At 39.8% G+C, this 14,198-nt stretch overlaps 5 protein-coding genes across 5 annotated transcripts in view; 3 read left to right on the top strand and 2 right to left on the bottom strand.

The window, feature by feature from the left end:
* LOC132788722 (electron transfer flavoprotein-ubiquinone oxidoreductase, mitochondrial) overlaps positions 1 to 14,198 on the top strand; it is a 118,537-nt gene that overhangs the window by 85,636 nt on the left and 18,703 nt on the right. The window lies entirely within an intron of this gene.
* On the bottom strand, positions 24 to 7,236 carry LOC132791077 (SPARC-related modular calcium-binding protein 2). The gene is given in 10 exon segments (XM_060799859.1): positions 24 to 312; positions 389 to 528; positions 584 to 718; positions 787 to 1,052; positions 1,141 to 1,232; positions 1,864 to 1,978; positions 2,139 to 2,445; positions 2,447 to 2,618; positions 3,516 to 3,735; positions 6,491 to 7,236. Coding segments are annotated over 10 exon segments (1,611 nt in total). The 5' UTR covers positions 6,593 to 7,236; the 3' UTR covers positions 24 to 250.
* Positions 10,308 to 10,703, top strand: LOC132790852 (uncharacterized). Its single transcript, XM_060799589.1, has one exon. The coding sequence runs from the start codon at positions 10,345 to 10,347 to the stop codon at positions 10,660 to 10,662; it is 318 nt and encodes a 105-aa protein (XP_060655572.1). The 5' UTR covers positions 10,308 to 10,344; the 3' UTR covers positions 10,663 to 10,703.
* On the top strand, positions 12,417 to 13,580 carry LOC132791485 (protein seele). The gene is made up of 3 exons (XM_060800421.1): positions 12,417 to 12,813; positions 12,885 to 13,052; positions 13,107 to 13,580. Exons 1-3 carry the CDS (start codon positions 12,711 to 12,713, stop codon positions 13,421 to 13,423), a joined length of 588 nt encoding a protein of 195 aa, XP_060656404.1. The 5' UTR covers positions 12,417 to 12,710; the 3' UTR covers positions 13,424 to 13,580.
* LOC132791486 (cytochrome c oxidase subunit 7C, mitochondrial) lies at positions 13,565 to 14,181 on the bottom strand. The gene is made up of 3 exons (XM_060800422.1): positions 14,022 to 14,181; positions 13,833 to 13,966; positions 13,565 to 13,775 (listed from the first exon to the last, which is right to left on the bottom strand). Exons 1-3 carry the CDS (start codon positions 14,094 to 14,096, stop codon positions 13,754 to 13,756), a joined length of 231 nt encoding a protein of 76 aa, XP_060656405.1. The 5' UTR covers positions 14,097 to 14,181; the 3' UTR covers positions 13,565 to 13,753.

Raw genomic sequence — 14,198 nt, forward strand, 5'->3', positions numbered from 1 at the left:
ATTGAGTGCGCACCGTTTTACAATTAACCTAAACATTTATATACCGAATAATATTTACAACACTAATTACATATACATGTAAATCGTAGAATCTATATGCTAGGAATGTGAGTGTGTGTATGTGTGGGTGAGTGAGTGTGTGTGTATATGAGTGGGTGGATATATTCAAAGCTCCTTTCTCCACGCAACATGGCACGACGACATCTAATGAGTAGCAGCACAAAACAAGCAACATTTCTTCCACTATAAACTAATCTTTAAGATATTGCTCCAGCGGATTTGATCCCTGAAGCCGGGACGTGCCCATTTCATCTAGAAAAAAAATAAATTAAATATGTTAATATATGTATGTATAGTATATAGTATACTCAGACATTTTTCCACTCACTTGACTGTGGCGGCTTCGCTGTGGTTGTAATCTCCACTCGCTGGGACTGCAGACAGTTGACCCACTCGGATAATGAGATCTTCTTATCGCCATTCACATCACAGTAACGAGGCATTTTCTTGCCACATTTATTCAAATTGCTGCAACCCAAAAGTGATTAATCAAAATGATTGAGGCGGGCAACTTTTGAATTACCTGGCGCTGGTGACCAGATCTCGGAAGACCTTCCATTCCTTGCGCTCCCACGACTTGTTCTTGTTCTTGTCCAAAAACACAAAACTCAGCGTGGCAATGCGCTCATCTTCCGACTTCCACAAGGTCGAGTCACGGCTGTCAGTAAATTGAATATATTTATTAATAGTATTAACAGATTTCAGATCTCTGTTGTGTTGTCTTACCCTGTATTACTGCTGGGCAGCACTTTTGTGTTGAGAAACTCTTTCAGCTCCTTGAGGAACTGCGTCTTCCGTGGTCCCGTACAACCTTTCATCGGTCGCACAGCGGTCACTTCATCGCATTGCGGTCGCTTTTGGCCAAAGGTTCCTGTTATACTCTTGCCCGTTTCCTCATTGACACACCAGCAGATGGAGCTGTAGCACTGGACACGCTTATAGCGACCATCGGCCATGCACTCGGGCACATAGAAGGAGCTATTGCCGCCATGCTGCAAATTAACAATATCGTTACATTGCACTCAATGGGTAGTGGGAGGTGGAAGTGTTGGCTGTGTGTTGTCTCCAAATCGCACTTACGCGCTGTTCCTCGCGTGCCAGCTCCTGATCCGTCCAGCAATTGGCCTCTCCTTCGCTCTCATTGTTCGCTGTCTCATCCTTGGGATTCAGAACTGTGGAGGAGAGGTCCATTAGAATAGATTCGATTTTGCCCTTTGAAAGCTTGCCAAGCGCTAAGTGGATGTTACTTCAAGTATTACTCAAATCGATTATAGGTTAGTTCAGAGCCCGACAAGTACGTACAATTAAATGACTTGGGATATCCCACTGGGGATGTGCTTGAATGTGACATGCTCTCATCCTCATCCTCGCCAATATAATCATCCTCGTGCTCCTCACTCTCGTTGCCAAAATCATTCGGATGATGGACACTGAGTTGGTTCACGCCACCGCCACCACCGCGATTGTTGTTGCTATTGCTGCTGCTGCTGATGGTTCCAATAATATTGGTATTCGTATGATCTTGATGGGTGTTTGTGTGATGAATGTTGAGATCTGTGTAGTGTGTGCGACGAGGGGGGCTCAAGCTGGATGTTGAGCTGCTGTTCAGTATGTTAACTGTCGTTTTACCTGCATAGGAATGATGATACAAATGATAGACACACACACACACTAGCTCCCTTTGCTAAACTAACATGCCATGACTTTTCATGCACAGTTCATGCACGTTTTCATGCATTCCCCATTCGTATTTTGGGCGATGCTCATGCTCAGTAGGAAAACAAAACTGGGGCGATTACTTACGTTGGCTGGCATCTTTGGCCAGGCAGTTGCTCCACTCCAGGCGCGACAGGCTATCGTCTCTGTTGACATCGCAGTACTTGCCAAAGGCACGTCCACATCGTCTGGGCTTCACCGCCTGAGTGTGTCATGTGGTGGTGCATACGAAATACGATACGATTAATGGGTAATGCTGGTTAAGTGGGTGTAGCCTTAGGGGGCTCAATTGACATTGACGCTGACGCTGACATAGACTTTGACGTCTACAAGGCATGTGGCAGACGGCGACAACTACTTACCCGCTTCAAGAGCTTCTTCAGCTCACGCACTTCTTGCCTGTCCAGCAATTGATTGCGACTCCCATCCAACTGCGTAAACTTCCAATCCAACACAGCGGCATCGCTGGCCGCTGTCAATTTGCCAATGCGCAGCATTTCACTTCGAAACACTTCGATTAGATGATTGTTGAATGCCATGCGATCCGTTTTACTGCAACTCCGATGTCCCGATCCGCCTCCTTCACTGCTATTGGCCGCATCCATCTCGGGGCGTGGCGGCGACCGGCGGCGATTATTCCGCTTGTACTGTCCGCACTTGGGCTTGCCCCCGACGCCTCGAAGTATCCTTGATGGGATGCCCATTGCTGTCACTGCACCAGCAACCTGTACCGGTCAGACACTGCACCGCCGCATAGTTGCCATCGCTGCGACACCGGGGCAAAAAGATTTTCGGCTTGCGCACGCTCTCCCGAACAGCGTACTGCCTCGCAGCCAGGCAGCCTAAGAGAAGATTTAATGTATATTTCAGTTAAAATTATGTTCAGTGAAAATTAAATGAAATAATTCCATTTCAGTGAATAGAAAACATTAATTAATTTTATTCTATTTTGTATTTATTATATTTTATTCTTTTCCTCCTCGAAAAATAATTAGGCAAGCGAAAAAAGTTAATTTTTAAAAGAATTAAAGAATCTTTCAATAGAATTTGTGGAAATTAAATAAACTAATAAATGTTTAAGCTTTACTTTAAGAGGGACATTTCTAAACAAAACGTGCAGAACACAAATCATGTTTATTTACTATTTCCTTTACTTTTTAACTAACTTTAAAAAACACACATAAGGGAAATAAAAAAGTTAATTTTAAAAAGAATGTGGAAATTAAATTAAGTTATCCATATATTAATAATAAAGTTTAAAAGTGACTAAGCAATTAAGCACTACTATACTATATACATATATAGTAGAATAGGATATTTTTAAAATATCCCTTTTAATACAACCTAATTATTAGTGATAACCTAGAGTAATTAGATAGATTAACTTGAAGGAATTAAAAGTTTAAATTTAAGTTTAGGTTTTTAACATTTGATAAATGGAGAAAATATAGTTATGTTACGATATTGCTTTATTTTATTAAGATAATAAATAAATTACAAATTATTAGTGATAACTTAGAGTTAGATTCATTAATTTAAAGGGAATAAAAGCTTAAATTTAAATTTACATTTTTAACATTTGATTAAATGATAAAATTTAGTTATGTTATGTTATGTTATTGCCTAAATAATAAAGAATATAAATAAATCACAATATATATCAGATTTTATAGGACAATTATGCCCAATTTTCATTATTTTACTAACATTGTCATATCGAAATGTGAAATGCGTCTTACCCTTGCAGTTGCCGCGATGCTTGAGGCTGACCTGGTGACCGCTGCACTGGACCCGCTGCAGGTGACACCTCGTGGGATAGGTCTGATCATCGGTGCCACAAACGGGACCCTCGCTGTCGTCGCACTCCCCCTGTTTGGCGGCGCATTCCGAGAGCGACAGCGACAACGCCTGGGACTGCGATTGGGATTGTGGTGGCGGTGACTGTGATTGTGATTGTGACTGAAAGAGATGGAAAGGCGAGGTGTGAGAAGTGGACAGGTGAGAAGTATGTGCCGTATGCGATTACGGACCAAAATCGTAAATAATATCAAACACGCGTTAAATGATTTATTACATTTATGGTCGCCAAATTCAAGTCGCAGTCGTCTCGATCAACGGCATGAATACGAATCAGTTGCATTCACGACACTTAACCAAAGAGAGAGGAAGAGAGAGGGGGAGATTGAGGTGTAGGAAGGAGCCGTCGAAACGTGGCTAATATGAAAATCAAAGTGGTCAGGCCATAACTTGAATAGCATCGCGTAGCCAGCTCTGCTACCATTTGAATGTCTACCAATTCCCAGCCAGCTAGCCAGCCAGTCAGCTAACCAAAATAAAATCGCCACAACGAAATTGACCAAAAATTATGGCCATTGGCCAGACTGTGTTGCCTGCTGAGTGCGCAGATTCTTGTTTAGTCCAAAAAGTTATTAAAACTTTTTCGTGTTTTGCTTTTTTTTCACTTCATCCATTGCGTATTACTTGCGTTTTTTTTATTTTGTCAGTGCAGCGGCTTTTGCTAGTCTGTGACTCTTTAGATAAACTTCAAATTTTATGACATTAATTAGCTACAAGTTGTTGGAAGTCAAAATTATGACATTGCAAATGGCTCTGAAGTTGTTATAAGATAGCGAGCACATTACCAATTTGTAGTTGAATGTTTTTATTGAACTATTCCACTGCGTATTTTCACGTTCCATTTCATGTTCCTAACCAAACTTTTCAATTAAGCGTTAACAACTAATTTTAATGCTTTAGGCATGTTGTACATTTGATATTTTAATAATTTAATATTAATTTTAATGAAAGTTAGCTTTGTGATGTAGTATCTTGCCTTCTTAATTACCGAAACTTTTGCATTTTCTTTTATATTTTTGAATTTGATTTCTTCAAATTCTAACAACAAAATTAAATAAAAGGAACATTATTTATTAATCATAACAAATTTATAAGTATTTTTTTCCCAATTAATTTAGTAGGTCAGTTATATTTACTAGCTAAGTTCTATTTCATTCATGTTCGTGTTTCATTCCATGTTCCTAACCTCACAAATTAGGTTATCCTTTTTGAAAATAAGTTTCTATAAGTTAGAAAACTAGAACGAAACTGAAACCCAAACGGAAATGGAATAATAGACAAAACAATTGACGCTTCGAGTCTGTCAGCTTGCAACAGTAACATTGGTCAATTCTGACTGGCCGACTTTTGAAGCACACGCTCAGCAGTAATCGGATCACCTGACTGCGAACATTTAACAGGTGAATCGCAGCTTGTTGTCAGATACTTTAGCCATAACACACTAAAAAAAAAAGAAGCGTAACACTCAAAATTGCAGCGATTGCTGAATAAGCAATAAGTGAATATGTGTTTGCAATTGCAACTGGATGCCAGAGGTTCCAGGAATGACAACTGCAGAGAGGGAGGTCGGGCATTTGGGTGTGTGGGGGGGACGCGACATCGATACCAAGAAGGGAAGGCGCCAATGAATCGCGTTATTTCTGATTGGGAATGCAAATGGCATTTGTCAGTTTGAAATAGGGCGTTATCCCAAAACGTGCCAGACATAATATGATATATATCATCGATATAAGTATCGAATCACCCTGTGTTGAGACACATACTTGATATACGAGTATGTTCTGTGTATGTGTGTGTGGAAAGAGTTCAAGGATTGTTACGACGATAACGACAAAATTATTGACTGACAGTTCTCACGCTCGTGGGGATTGGAGACTCGATTCTCGATACTCGCGACTGGAGACTGGAGCTGTTTCACGGACAAAAGCGTAGACCTCAATCCAATTGAGAACAACAGCGAGCGAGAACACGAATCAGAAAGAGCAACACTTAAAATACGGCTTCACACTTTGTCATCATCAGACAGCTTAGTGGCAATGGGCAATGGGCAATGCCAATGGCACTGCATGCTGAATACTGAATACTGAATACTGGACATTGGTAATGGCAAATCTCCCTCTCACTCTCTCTCTCTCTGTCTTGTTCAGTCTCTTGGTTCCCACACTTGAAGACCTGACTGGCTGGCTACCTAGGGCTTACTTCAGAGACTACAGAGGCTACCTGCCCCCACAGTCAGCAAAAAAGAGGCCCAAAACGCTTTTGACTTGTGACCATTTTTATATTTTACATCTCAGTTCTTTTGCTTTGCCCATTTTTATTTTCGCCTCTTCGCGCTTATTGCGCGTTCTTCAAAACACGTTCGTCGGCAGATGAAACAAAAACAAAAACCCAACGCAGATTGCGAATGTGAGAATGGGAATGGGAATCGGGGACGAGTTGGGGACATTGACGAGAAGGAGGAGCAGGAGGATGGGGAATGGCAAAAGTTTTGCCGGCAAGCCGAGTTCGAGCAGACAGCGCGGCGGCAACAACCGGCATGGCACCTCTTCTGGCCAACAAGAGGATTTTGCGACCAGCTAAGGGGGAGAAAGATGGGGAGTTCAGAGTCAGAGAAGTCACTAAGAAGTTTTGAGTAAAAAAGGCTGAAGGCTCTGGCTTGTCTGTAGACAATTTGTAGTGGCAATCCAAGGTGGGAAGCAAACTGACCAAATCACTTTTAATACCTGGAATATTCAAGTGTTTTCTTGGGATTTACACGCTGATTATTTCCTTCATTTCGGTTTCTTTTTTTTGTGTCGTGGACTTGGCTGCACACTTCTTTCCTCTAGAGTATTTCGATCGAAGGTGCTGCACTTACCTGTTGATTATGGCGAAACTCCCGAATCCTTTCGCCGTCTGCCAGCTGGAGCAGCATCAGAAGCACCAGGAGCAGGGCAATGGGTAAACATCTTGCGAACATTTTAATATTGTCAATAGCTGTGAGTATTGCTTAATTGTTGCTTGTGTCAATTATCAATTGTCGCGAATTATTGGCGTAACATTATTTGCATTATTTTTCGCTCTTGTTTCAGTTTATTTCTTTTCACAAAGTCGCAATTAAAAATTTCGTTTCTTTTGGGGATTTTTTTTTGTGGGAGGAGAAGGAACTTTCTGAGGTGTGGTAGAAATTGTGTACTCTTCTTTATTTATTTATCGATTTCCGCGGCTATTTTTAGTGACTTTTGGCCAGTTTTGAGTATAGCTAGAGATGTGGATATATAGTATGTACTATATAGTATGTGTATCGATCTAGCAGTGAGTGGGATTTTTGTTTATAAGCAAGTATAATGAATGCTTTGCTTGATATGAACTTATGATTGTTGTTGCTGTTGATGTTTGTTTGTTTATTCGCAACAATTTATATACAGCACACACACTTGCACTCGCACACTCGGCACACTCGGCAGCGATTGGATTGAGTGAAAACTGAAAAACTGAAAAGTAAACCGTGCGTCGCCAAGTTTCAAATACGACTGAGACCCCAGCCGTTCAATAGGAGTAGTCGGGAACACATTATGGTCGAGAGTGTGGCCTAAAGTGGCTCGCGAGAGAGCAACTGCGATTGTATGCATGTGTGTGTGTGCGACAGAACGAAACAGCAACTGTAGAGAGAGAGCTAGAACGCAGGCGACGAGAGAGAGAGAGAGGCACGATGATCGTGCAGAGCTCACACAGTTGGTCAGCATTGGGCATCGACAATGCCGATGTCGCCACAATGTCTGGTGCTGTCTACTGCCATATCTTATCTTTTTCTTTTTCGTTGGTTTTCTTTTTGTTTTTGTCTTTCTTTTGCCTTCTTTTCACGGCAGACAGCGGCACACGGCTGAGACGAAGACCGAGACTGGACAGCGGCCAGCACAAAGGTCCGACAGCGACGATCCTCAAACACACACACACGCACACACTTAAAAACTTTTGATATTCCCTCTCTCTGCGTGTGTGTATGTGTGTGTGAGTGCTTCAGTGTTTGCGTGAGCGTGTGTGCAAGTGTGAAATTTATCTTCCTTTGTACATCTCAAGAGGTTGCCTCACCAATACAGCAACAACAGTCACAGCAACAACAACAGCAACAACATCAACAACACGAACACCTAAAACAAAACAAGCCACTGGTAATGCCAGTTGGTGGGATCATCGAAGCGATCTGTGGCCTGGCCAGCTGTGGCTCTAGCAAAAGGCAAAAAGTAGACGTCCTCTAGGGAGGCTCGATCAACTAGAAGATACCCTGCAGACTTCAGTATGTCCCTAAAAATGCAAAACACTTTCAAGCATAGCGAACTCGTAAAACAGCTCAAGACTTGATTCATAATGTCAGCGTTAAAATGCTTGCATATAATGAAATTTTCAGAATATATATAGATAACAATCTAAAACAGGTCTGAGCTAAAATTAGACATCTTTCTCTTAAGGCACGATTATAAGATCAAATCTATAACTTTGTTCAATACTTTGCATCGTTTCAAAATATTGACACAACACTGATAATGATAATGTGTGTGTAACATATTTTGGCAATAAGGTAAAGGACAAGGCTTCAGCTTCAATCAACATTTGTAAAGATCTATAATGAAGTATTCTTATTGCATTATGACAGTTAAAGGATTAACGGATTTGCTTTGTGTTAAGTCATATTCAATTCTTCGGCAAGTTTAATCTACCCTTTTGTCCGTCATTTCACAGGGTATAATAAAGCAAGTAAAAGGAGAAAAGGAAAACGTGAGCTATGTACTCGCTCGCTTAAGACGGGGGGACTACAACTTGAACTGGGACTGAGACTCAGTCTGAGACTGGGACTGGGACTGAGCCAACTCCTGTCTCTCGCCAGGCAGTCGCACGTCTGTGATTTATAGAGCTGCTGCTGTCTGAGCGAACCGGCAGGCCGGTCGATGCCAAAGCCAAAGCCGAAGTCGAAGACGAAGCCGGTGTCGATGCCGATGGTTGTTGCCGGTATCGGTATCTGTGTGAAACCTGCCAGACAGTGTGACGGCAGCTAACGATAGCGTCCCAAGCCCTGCTGTCTGTCTGTCTGTCTGTCCGTCCGTCCATCTGTTGGTCTTTACGTCTGCCTCAGCCCCCGACTGGCCCTTGTGTTCCATTGTTTTTCGGTCGCTTGTACAACGTGTATTTTTTGTGGTCTTCTTTTATGGTCGAACATGCTATAGATATTAGGAGTTTCGGGATGGGGCACGACAACGAGACGCGACGCGACGCAGCGGAGACCCCGAGTGAAACTGCCAGACAGTATGACGCCAAATTCAATACAACATCGTCGATAACAAAGGTAAACAGCCCATGCACAGTAGGGCTCAACACGAGAGACATCCAAATGGGAGGGGCAGGTGCAAGGCAAGACAAAGGGGAAGGGGAGGCCTACAAGAAGGAACCACTTGAGGAGTGTCAATAATAATACCCATGGATGAAGACGCATTTGGTAGCCCCGTTTGTTGTACGATTGTGTTTGTGTGCTGAGAACAACACAAAAATACAGAAAATAAAACACACACACACACACACGGACAGAGATACAATATGAATAGATACAGATACGGATACAGATACAGATGCAGATACTGAGATACACAGGCACAAACACGCGCCCCGCTCATGTACTTAACTAATCATTGTCCGATTCTTCTCTGTTTGTTTTTTGTGAAGAAACTTTTCGGTTGAAATTGTTTTTATTGTACTCGCACTTGAATTGATGTATCTGCAACTGTGTATATGTGTGTGTGTGTGCGTATATCAATCTGTAAAAGATTCAATTTTGCGCACTCGCAAAATAATTAAACATTTATCCAGAAATCAAACATATTCAAGTGTGAAGAGTGTGTGGTGAATTTATGCAGACAAATCAATTGATCTAATTCGCAGAAAGCATAATATTTATTTTAGAAACATGCCGCATTCTTTTCTTTTCTTTGTATTTCAGGAAGATGTTTAATTGAATTTTTTGAAGTACTTTCGATCTATATTGAAATTTTCATAGTTTTTTTTTTGATTATTTTAATTAATTCTTCATTCCAGTTTAAGATATTAACCATAAGTAAATTCAACTTTATATTATTTTTAAAGAAGTTAGTTAAGCGTTTATAAAATGAGAATAAAAATAGCGTCGCAGTAAATTCGATCAATTGAAAAGTTGGGGGTGTCTTCAGATCTATTGCTGGTAAAACATTTTAGGACATCAATGAAAAACATTTCTCAAGAACGCATTTAGAGATCATGAATTGTGTATGTAAGCATCAACTAAATTCAAAGGATTTCTGTATCAGCAACTCATTGAGTCTTTTAGGCCTGAAACTTGCCTACTTAAATAACTTTTAAAAATGAAAACCTTGTTTTATTGTTTTGCCAACTAAGTTGAGTGATCTATTGTTTAATATTTATATCGCGGTTCAACATTTACTTGTGAATAAGCTTTTGTTCATTAATGTGAATCACAGCTACGTGACCTTAGATAACAAGGGCCGAATATCACAATAATAAAGTGTCCATAATTTCTAAGAATCTTAAAAGAAAATCACCTTTCGGTAGTCCCCTCAATTATCTAATACAATGTGTATACAAATGAAGCCTGGCTCATCTACTATTTAAGAGCTTGATTTTAAACAGATGAGCATTAAAACCTCTTGAGATTCATTATTACTATATCGATTCTCCCTTCGCATCGAAATGAAGTTTACAATCGTCCTGTTTCTGAGCATGTTGGTGACGTTGGCTTGCACTCAACCAGTGTTTGAAGAGGAAGCAGAAATTGAAAGCGCAGTGGATGAGCTCTCTGGCAAGGATGAAGTTGGGGAAGTGCAGCAGGACGAGACAGTTGTGGCAGAGCCACTTGAACTGGTTGATGCAATGGACAAACTCATTGAACAGGAGCAAGGAAGTGGCGATGATCAGACACCCAAGGACTCGCAAAGTCGCCAAAAACGCGCTGTCTGTCGCTGTGTTAGACGTGGACGAAGAGTTGTTTGCGTTTGTCGTCGCAAATAACCAAGTATATATTACTTAAAAATGAGTATGAATTATATTATATCCTCTGATAAAATATTAAGCAATGAATAAACTCAGAGTATATTTAAAAAGGGTTTTTTTCAAGGGCATGTATTCGCTGTATATGCATATTAGAATGTAATATACAAGTATAATTTCTTTATCTGAAAATGATTTTGAGAACACATTTTTTTTATTCACACCTCGAAGTCTAAGGCAAATGGAAACTAAGACTTCTTCGATGAGTACATTAATATAATAATGTTAAAAGAAGTCAATATTATGTAAGATTCACAGCACACATCATTCAAGATTGTGAATCATAGCTTTCCAGAACATTAAACAAGATAATATTTTGTTAGTGTCAACTTTCGTATGACACACATAACATAGCTAAAATCCAAGTTCAAAACACGCAACAAAATCAACAATTTCAATAGTTTTCTTTCGATGAGTTCATAATAACACATGACACTTTTTAATTTGACATGAAATCGCGAGTTGTGAATTATTTACTTAAGATGTGACGCTAATTTCAACGTATTATAATTTAGAGGAATACGAAAGTAATGAAGCTTATCGCATGTTTTGACTGATCGCGACAGTTCTGAACTACCAGATGCGGGTCAAAGAATCACATCAAATGGTAAATTTGCCGGCCGCGAATCAGAAGCAAGACTAAAACGTTTATTTCATTCACATGATGCATACTTAAAGTACATTGAAAGCGAATAAACAAATGAAATTAAAGCCTGCGCTCTACACTTTGCAATATACATTTTCGTATGCACAAAGTAGTATGTAAAGACACACATATACACAAAGCTCATAGCGCTTATTCTTATCAATTAAATGAACACACATCACATCCAGAGGAAAAAGAGTGCACAGTCTTCACCAGAGCAGCAGAAACACTGAATCGAAACACAGAGCCATATACACACGCTCAATTAACGCCAATTATACGTGCTCTCCAAGCGATTTTTGTTAATAAAACATTATTGGAATTACTATAAAATTACGATTGTCGTGGGTATTAATTTGTTAAATTCTCGATTACATGTAGGCAACTAAACCGGCTGCTGATTGCTTTTCTTTTATTGCATTATATTGCATTTGCCGACAGCGCGAATTGTGTCTTGCCAACGCAGCTTCAATATCGAGGAAGTGAACCGCACGCGAGACTTTCTCTATTTACACTGAGACTTGAGTTTTCAGTGTTGAACATTTCTAACATATAGTAATTATCATACAAATGCTCCGACATGCAATGATAGAGGGTCGATTAGTTGAAGGAATGTCTTTAAAATATACAGACTTTAAGGTCGATTCAAATACGCGCTAACAATATCACACAACATATCCAAAACGATATTTATCGATAATGTAGGAAATATGTTAAGATTCAGATGCTGATCTTCTGCAATCGCTTGTTATGTAATGCCTCCACACTGTCTCTACAGTGAAGCCTTGTAACAGCTGTTAATTTGAAACCGGTTCACGAAGCGAAAACTGTTAATAACTGCTTAGAAAAATGTTAGGATTCATTTTATTATTTTGTTATAATAATAATAATTCAAACTAAATCTATATTGGTCTGTTTCAAAAGAGTCGCCATTTATACACGATTTTTTCAAACAAACGTTAATGTTATGTGAAGTGTAACCAGATGATAATTATACGGGTTTCTGTTGTTTGGTATATTTTAATGCGGTCATACGACGACGCAAGTGGTAAATAAAACAGCTTTCAAAAAAAGCTCGTGCTTTAGCTCGACGGCAAACACATTTATTTATTTCTTATCTGTTTTTGTTGTTCTGTTGGCCAAGAAAACACTCAAGTGCTAAGACACTAACCAACGCTATTTGTAAGATAGACGCGCGCGTTAACTGTAGTCATATTAGTCTCAGTGGCCAGTGAAATAATTATCATACAACTCTAGCATTTTTCAAATAGAGCGTTGTGCTGACGTGGTTTAAATAATTTGTTACTTACGAATTAAGTGTAATCTTAATTCAATATACTTGTTAAATAGTTGTATCTATATAATGTCGACGATAAAATTGTTTTTATGCTGCATGATGCTAGTTGCACTAGCTATGGGCCAGGAGCAAGGCTACAGCTTCACATCAAAAGAGGTCAAATGCCACGGTAAGAAAAAGCCGCATATAAAACTGCAACCTGTTGTACAACCTGAATTATAATCTTAATTTCATCAAAAGTTTGCAAAGCAACGGTTCAGGAACTTGAGGATGCAATTGCCAAAGAGGATCCCAAGAAGATGGTTGACGTGAGCGGTTTCCGCTTGGACGCCAGTGGAAATTCAATCACCAAACGAGTGCGCTTCATCAAATCTGAAATGTTCTTGACCGAGCTCATGGAAAAGATTTGTAAGTGAAACACGTCATTTAAATTATTTGATTAATTCATATTCATGGCCTTAGGTGACAAAATGGAGGATTATCTGAAGGCCACCTACAAAAACAATGGGAAATTCACTTTGCTCAAGATGATCATCGATGGCAAAATGAATCCTGATTCCTCGCTCGTTGACTTTGTTCAGGACGGTGATCTGAATAAGAGTCTCGGACACTTTTGCCTGGAGGTGCTGGAAGACAATGAGGAAACGTTTTTGAAAGCATTCCAAGCCGAAGAGCTGGGCAATGATTTGGATATTAAGATCTGCTCAGAACAGGCTAAATATTGTGATGACGCGCCCGTCCAGGATGAATACAACTTTGAGGGCAAGGAGGAACTGTGATTCCATTGCGAAATGTACGATTTTCTATGATCATCATCATTGTTATTGGATCGTCTGCAACAGACGCTTAACTAATTGACTGCATTGACCTCTTAAACTAGATGGAATTTACAATTTTTATATGCAACATAAAAATGACAATAAATTTGAAATGGTATATTACGTTGTTTACTTAACAATTAACAAATGCCAACCAGTTTTACAAGTATTTGATGTGCAGGACAGCAGGAGCGACTAACAATAATGGTATATGTAAACTGCCTTCGTTGTTTAAGGGTTCTTCTGTTTGTGGTGCGACACATCAGCAGAGTAGTAGAGTCAATCAATCAACTAGGTATCCTTTTCTTCAGGACTGCCAAACTAACTGGTTAGATCTTTCAAGTCTGTTAATGATTATGATATACTTTACGGTGGGTCGGATACATTGCGCAGCATTTGATGGCGTATAACCAGAAATGGAGCTCCAAATCCAATAGTTCCCAATACCAACCAGAAGAAAGTGAAGCGCAAAGGACTTTCCATGCCACGGCGAAAAGGCATGTTCTAAAGCAATATGAATTACATATAAAGGTTTATAGAATTTCCTTAAAATACTCACTAAGCCCGGAACGCCGCCTGGATAACCGGACATCCGGCGAACCAGCGGCGAAAATATGTTGCGCATCTCAAGCATTTTTTAAACTTATTTAAAATTTTAATACGAGCCAGTCCAGACAAACTTCCCCTTCCGACTGATTTCAACACGAAACATAGTTCAGTTTATAAAATAGTGAAG

The sequence above is a fragment of the Drosophila nasuta genome, chromosome 3, assembly GCF_023558535.2.
Source record: "Drosophila nasuta strain 15112-1781.00 chromosome 3, ASM2355853v1, whole genome shotgun sequence".
Lineage (NCBI taxonomy): Eukaryota > Metazoa > Arthropoda > Insecta > Diptera > Drosophilidae > Drosophila > Drosophila nasuta.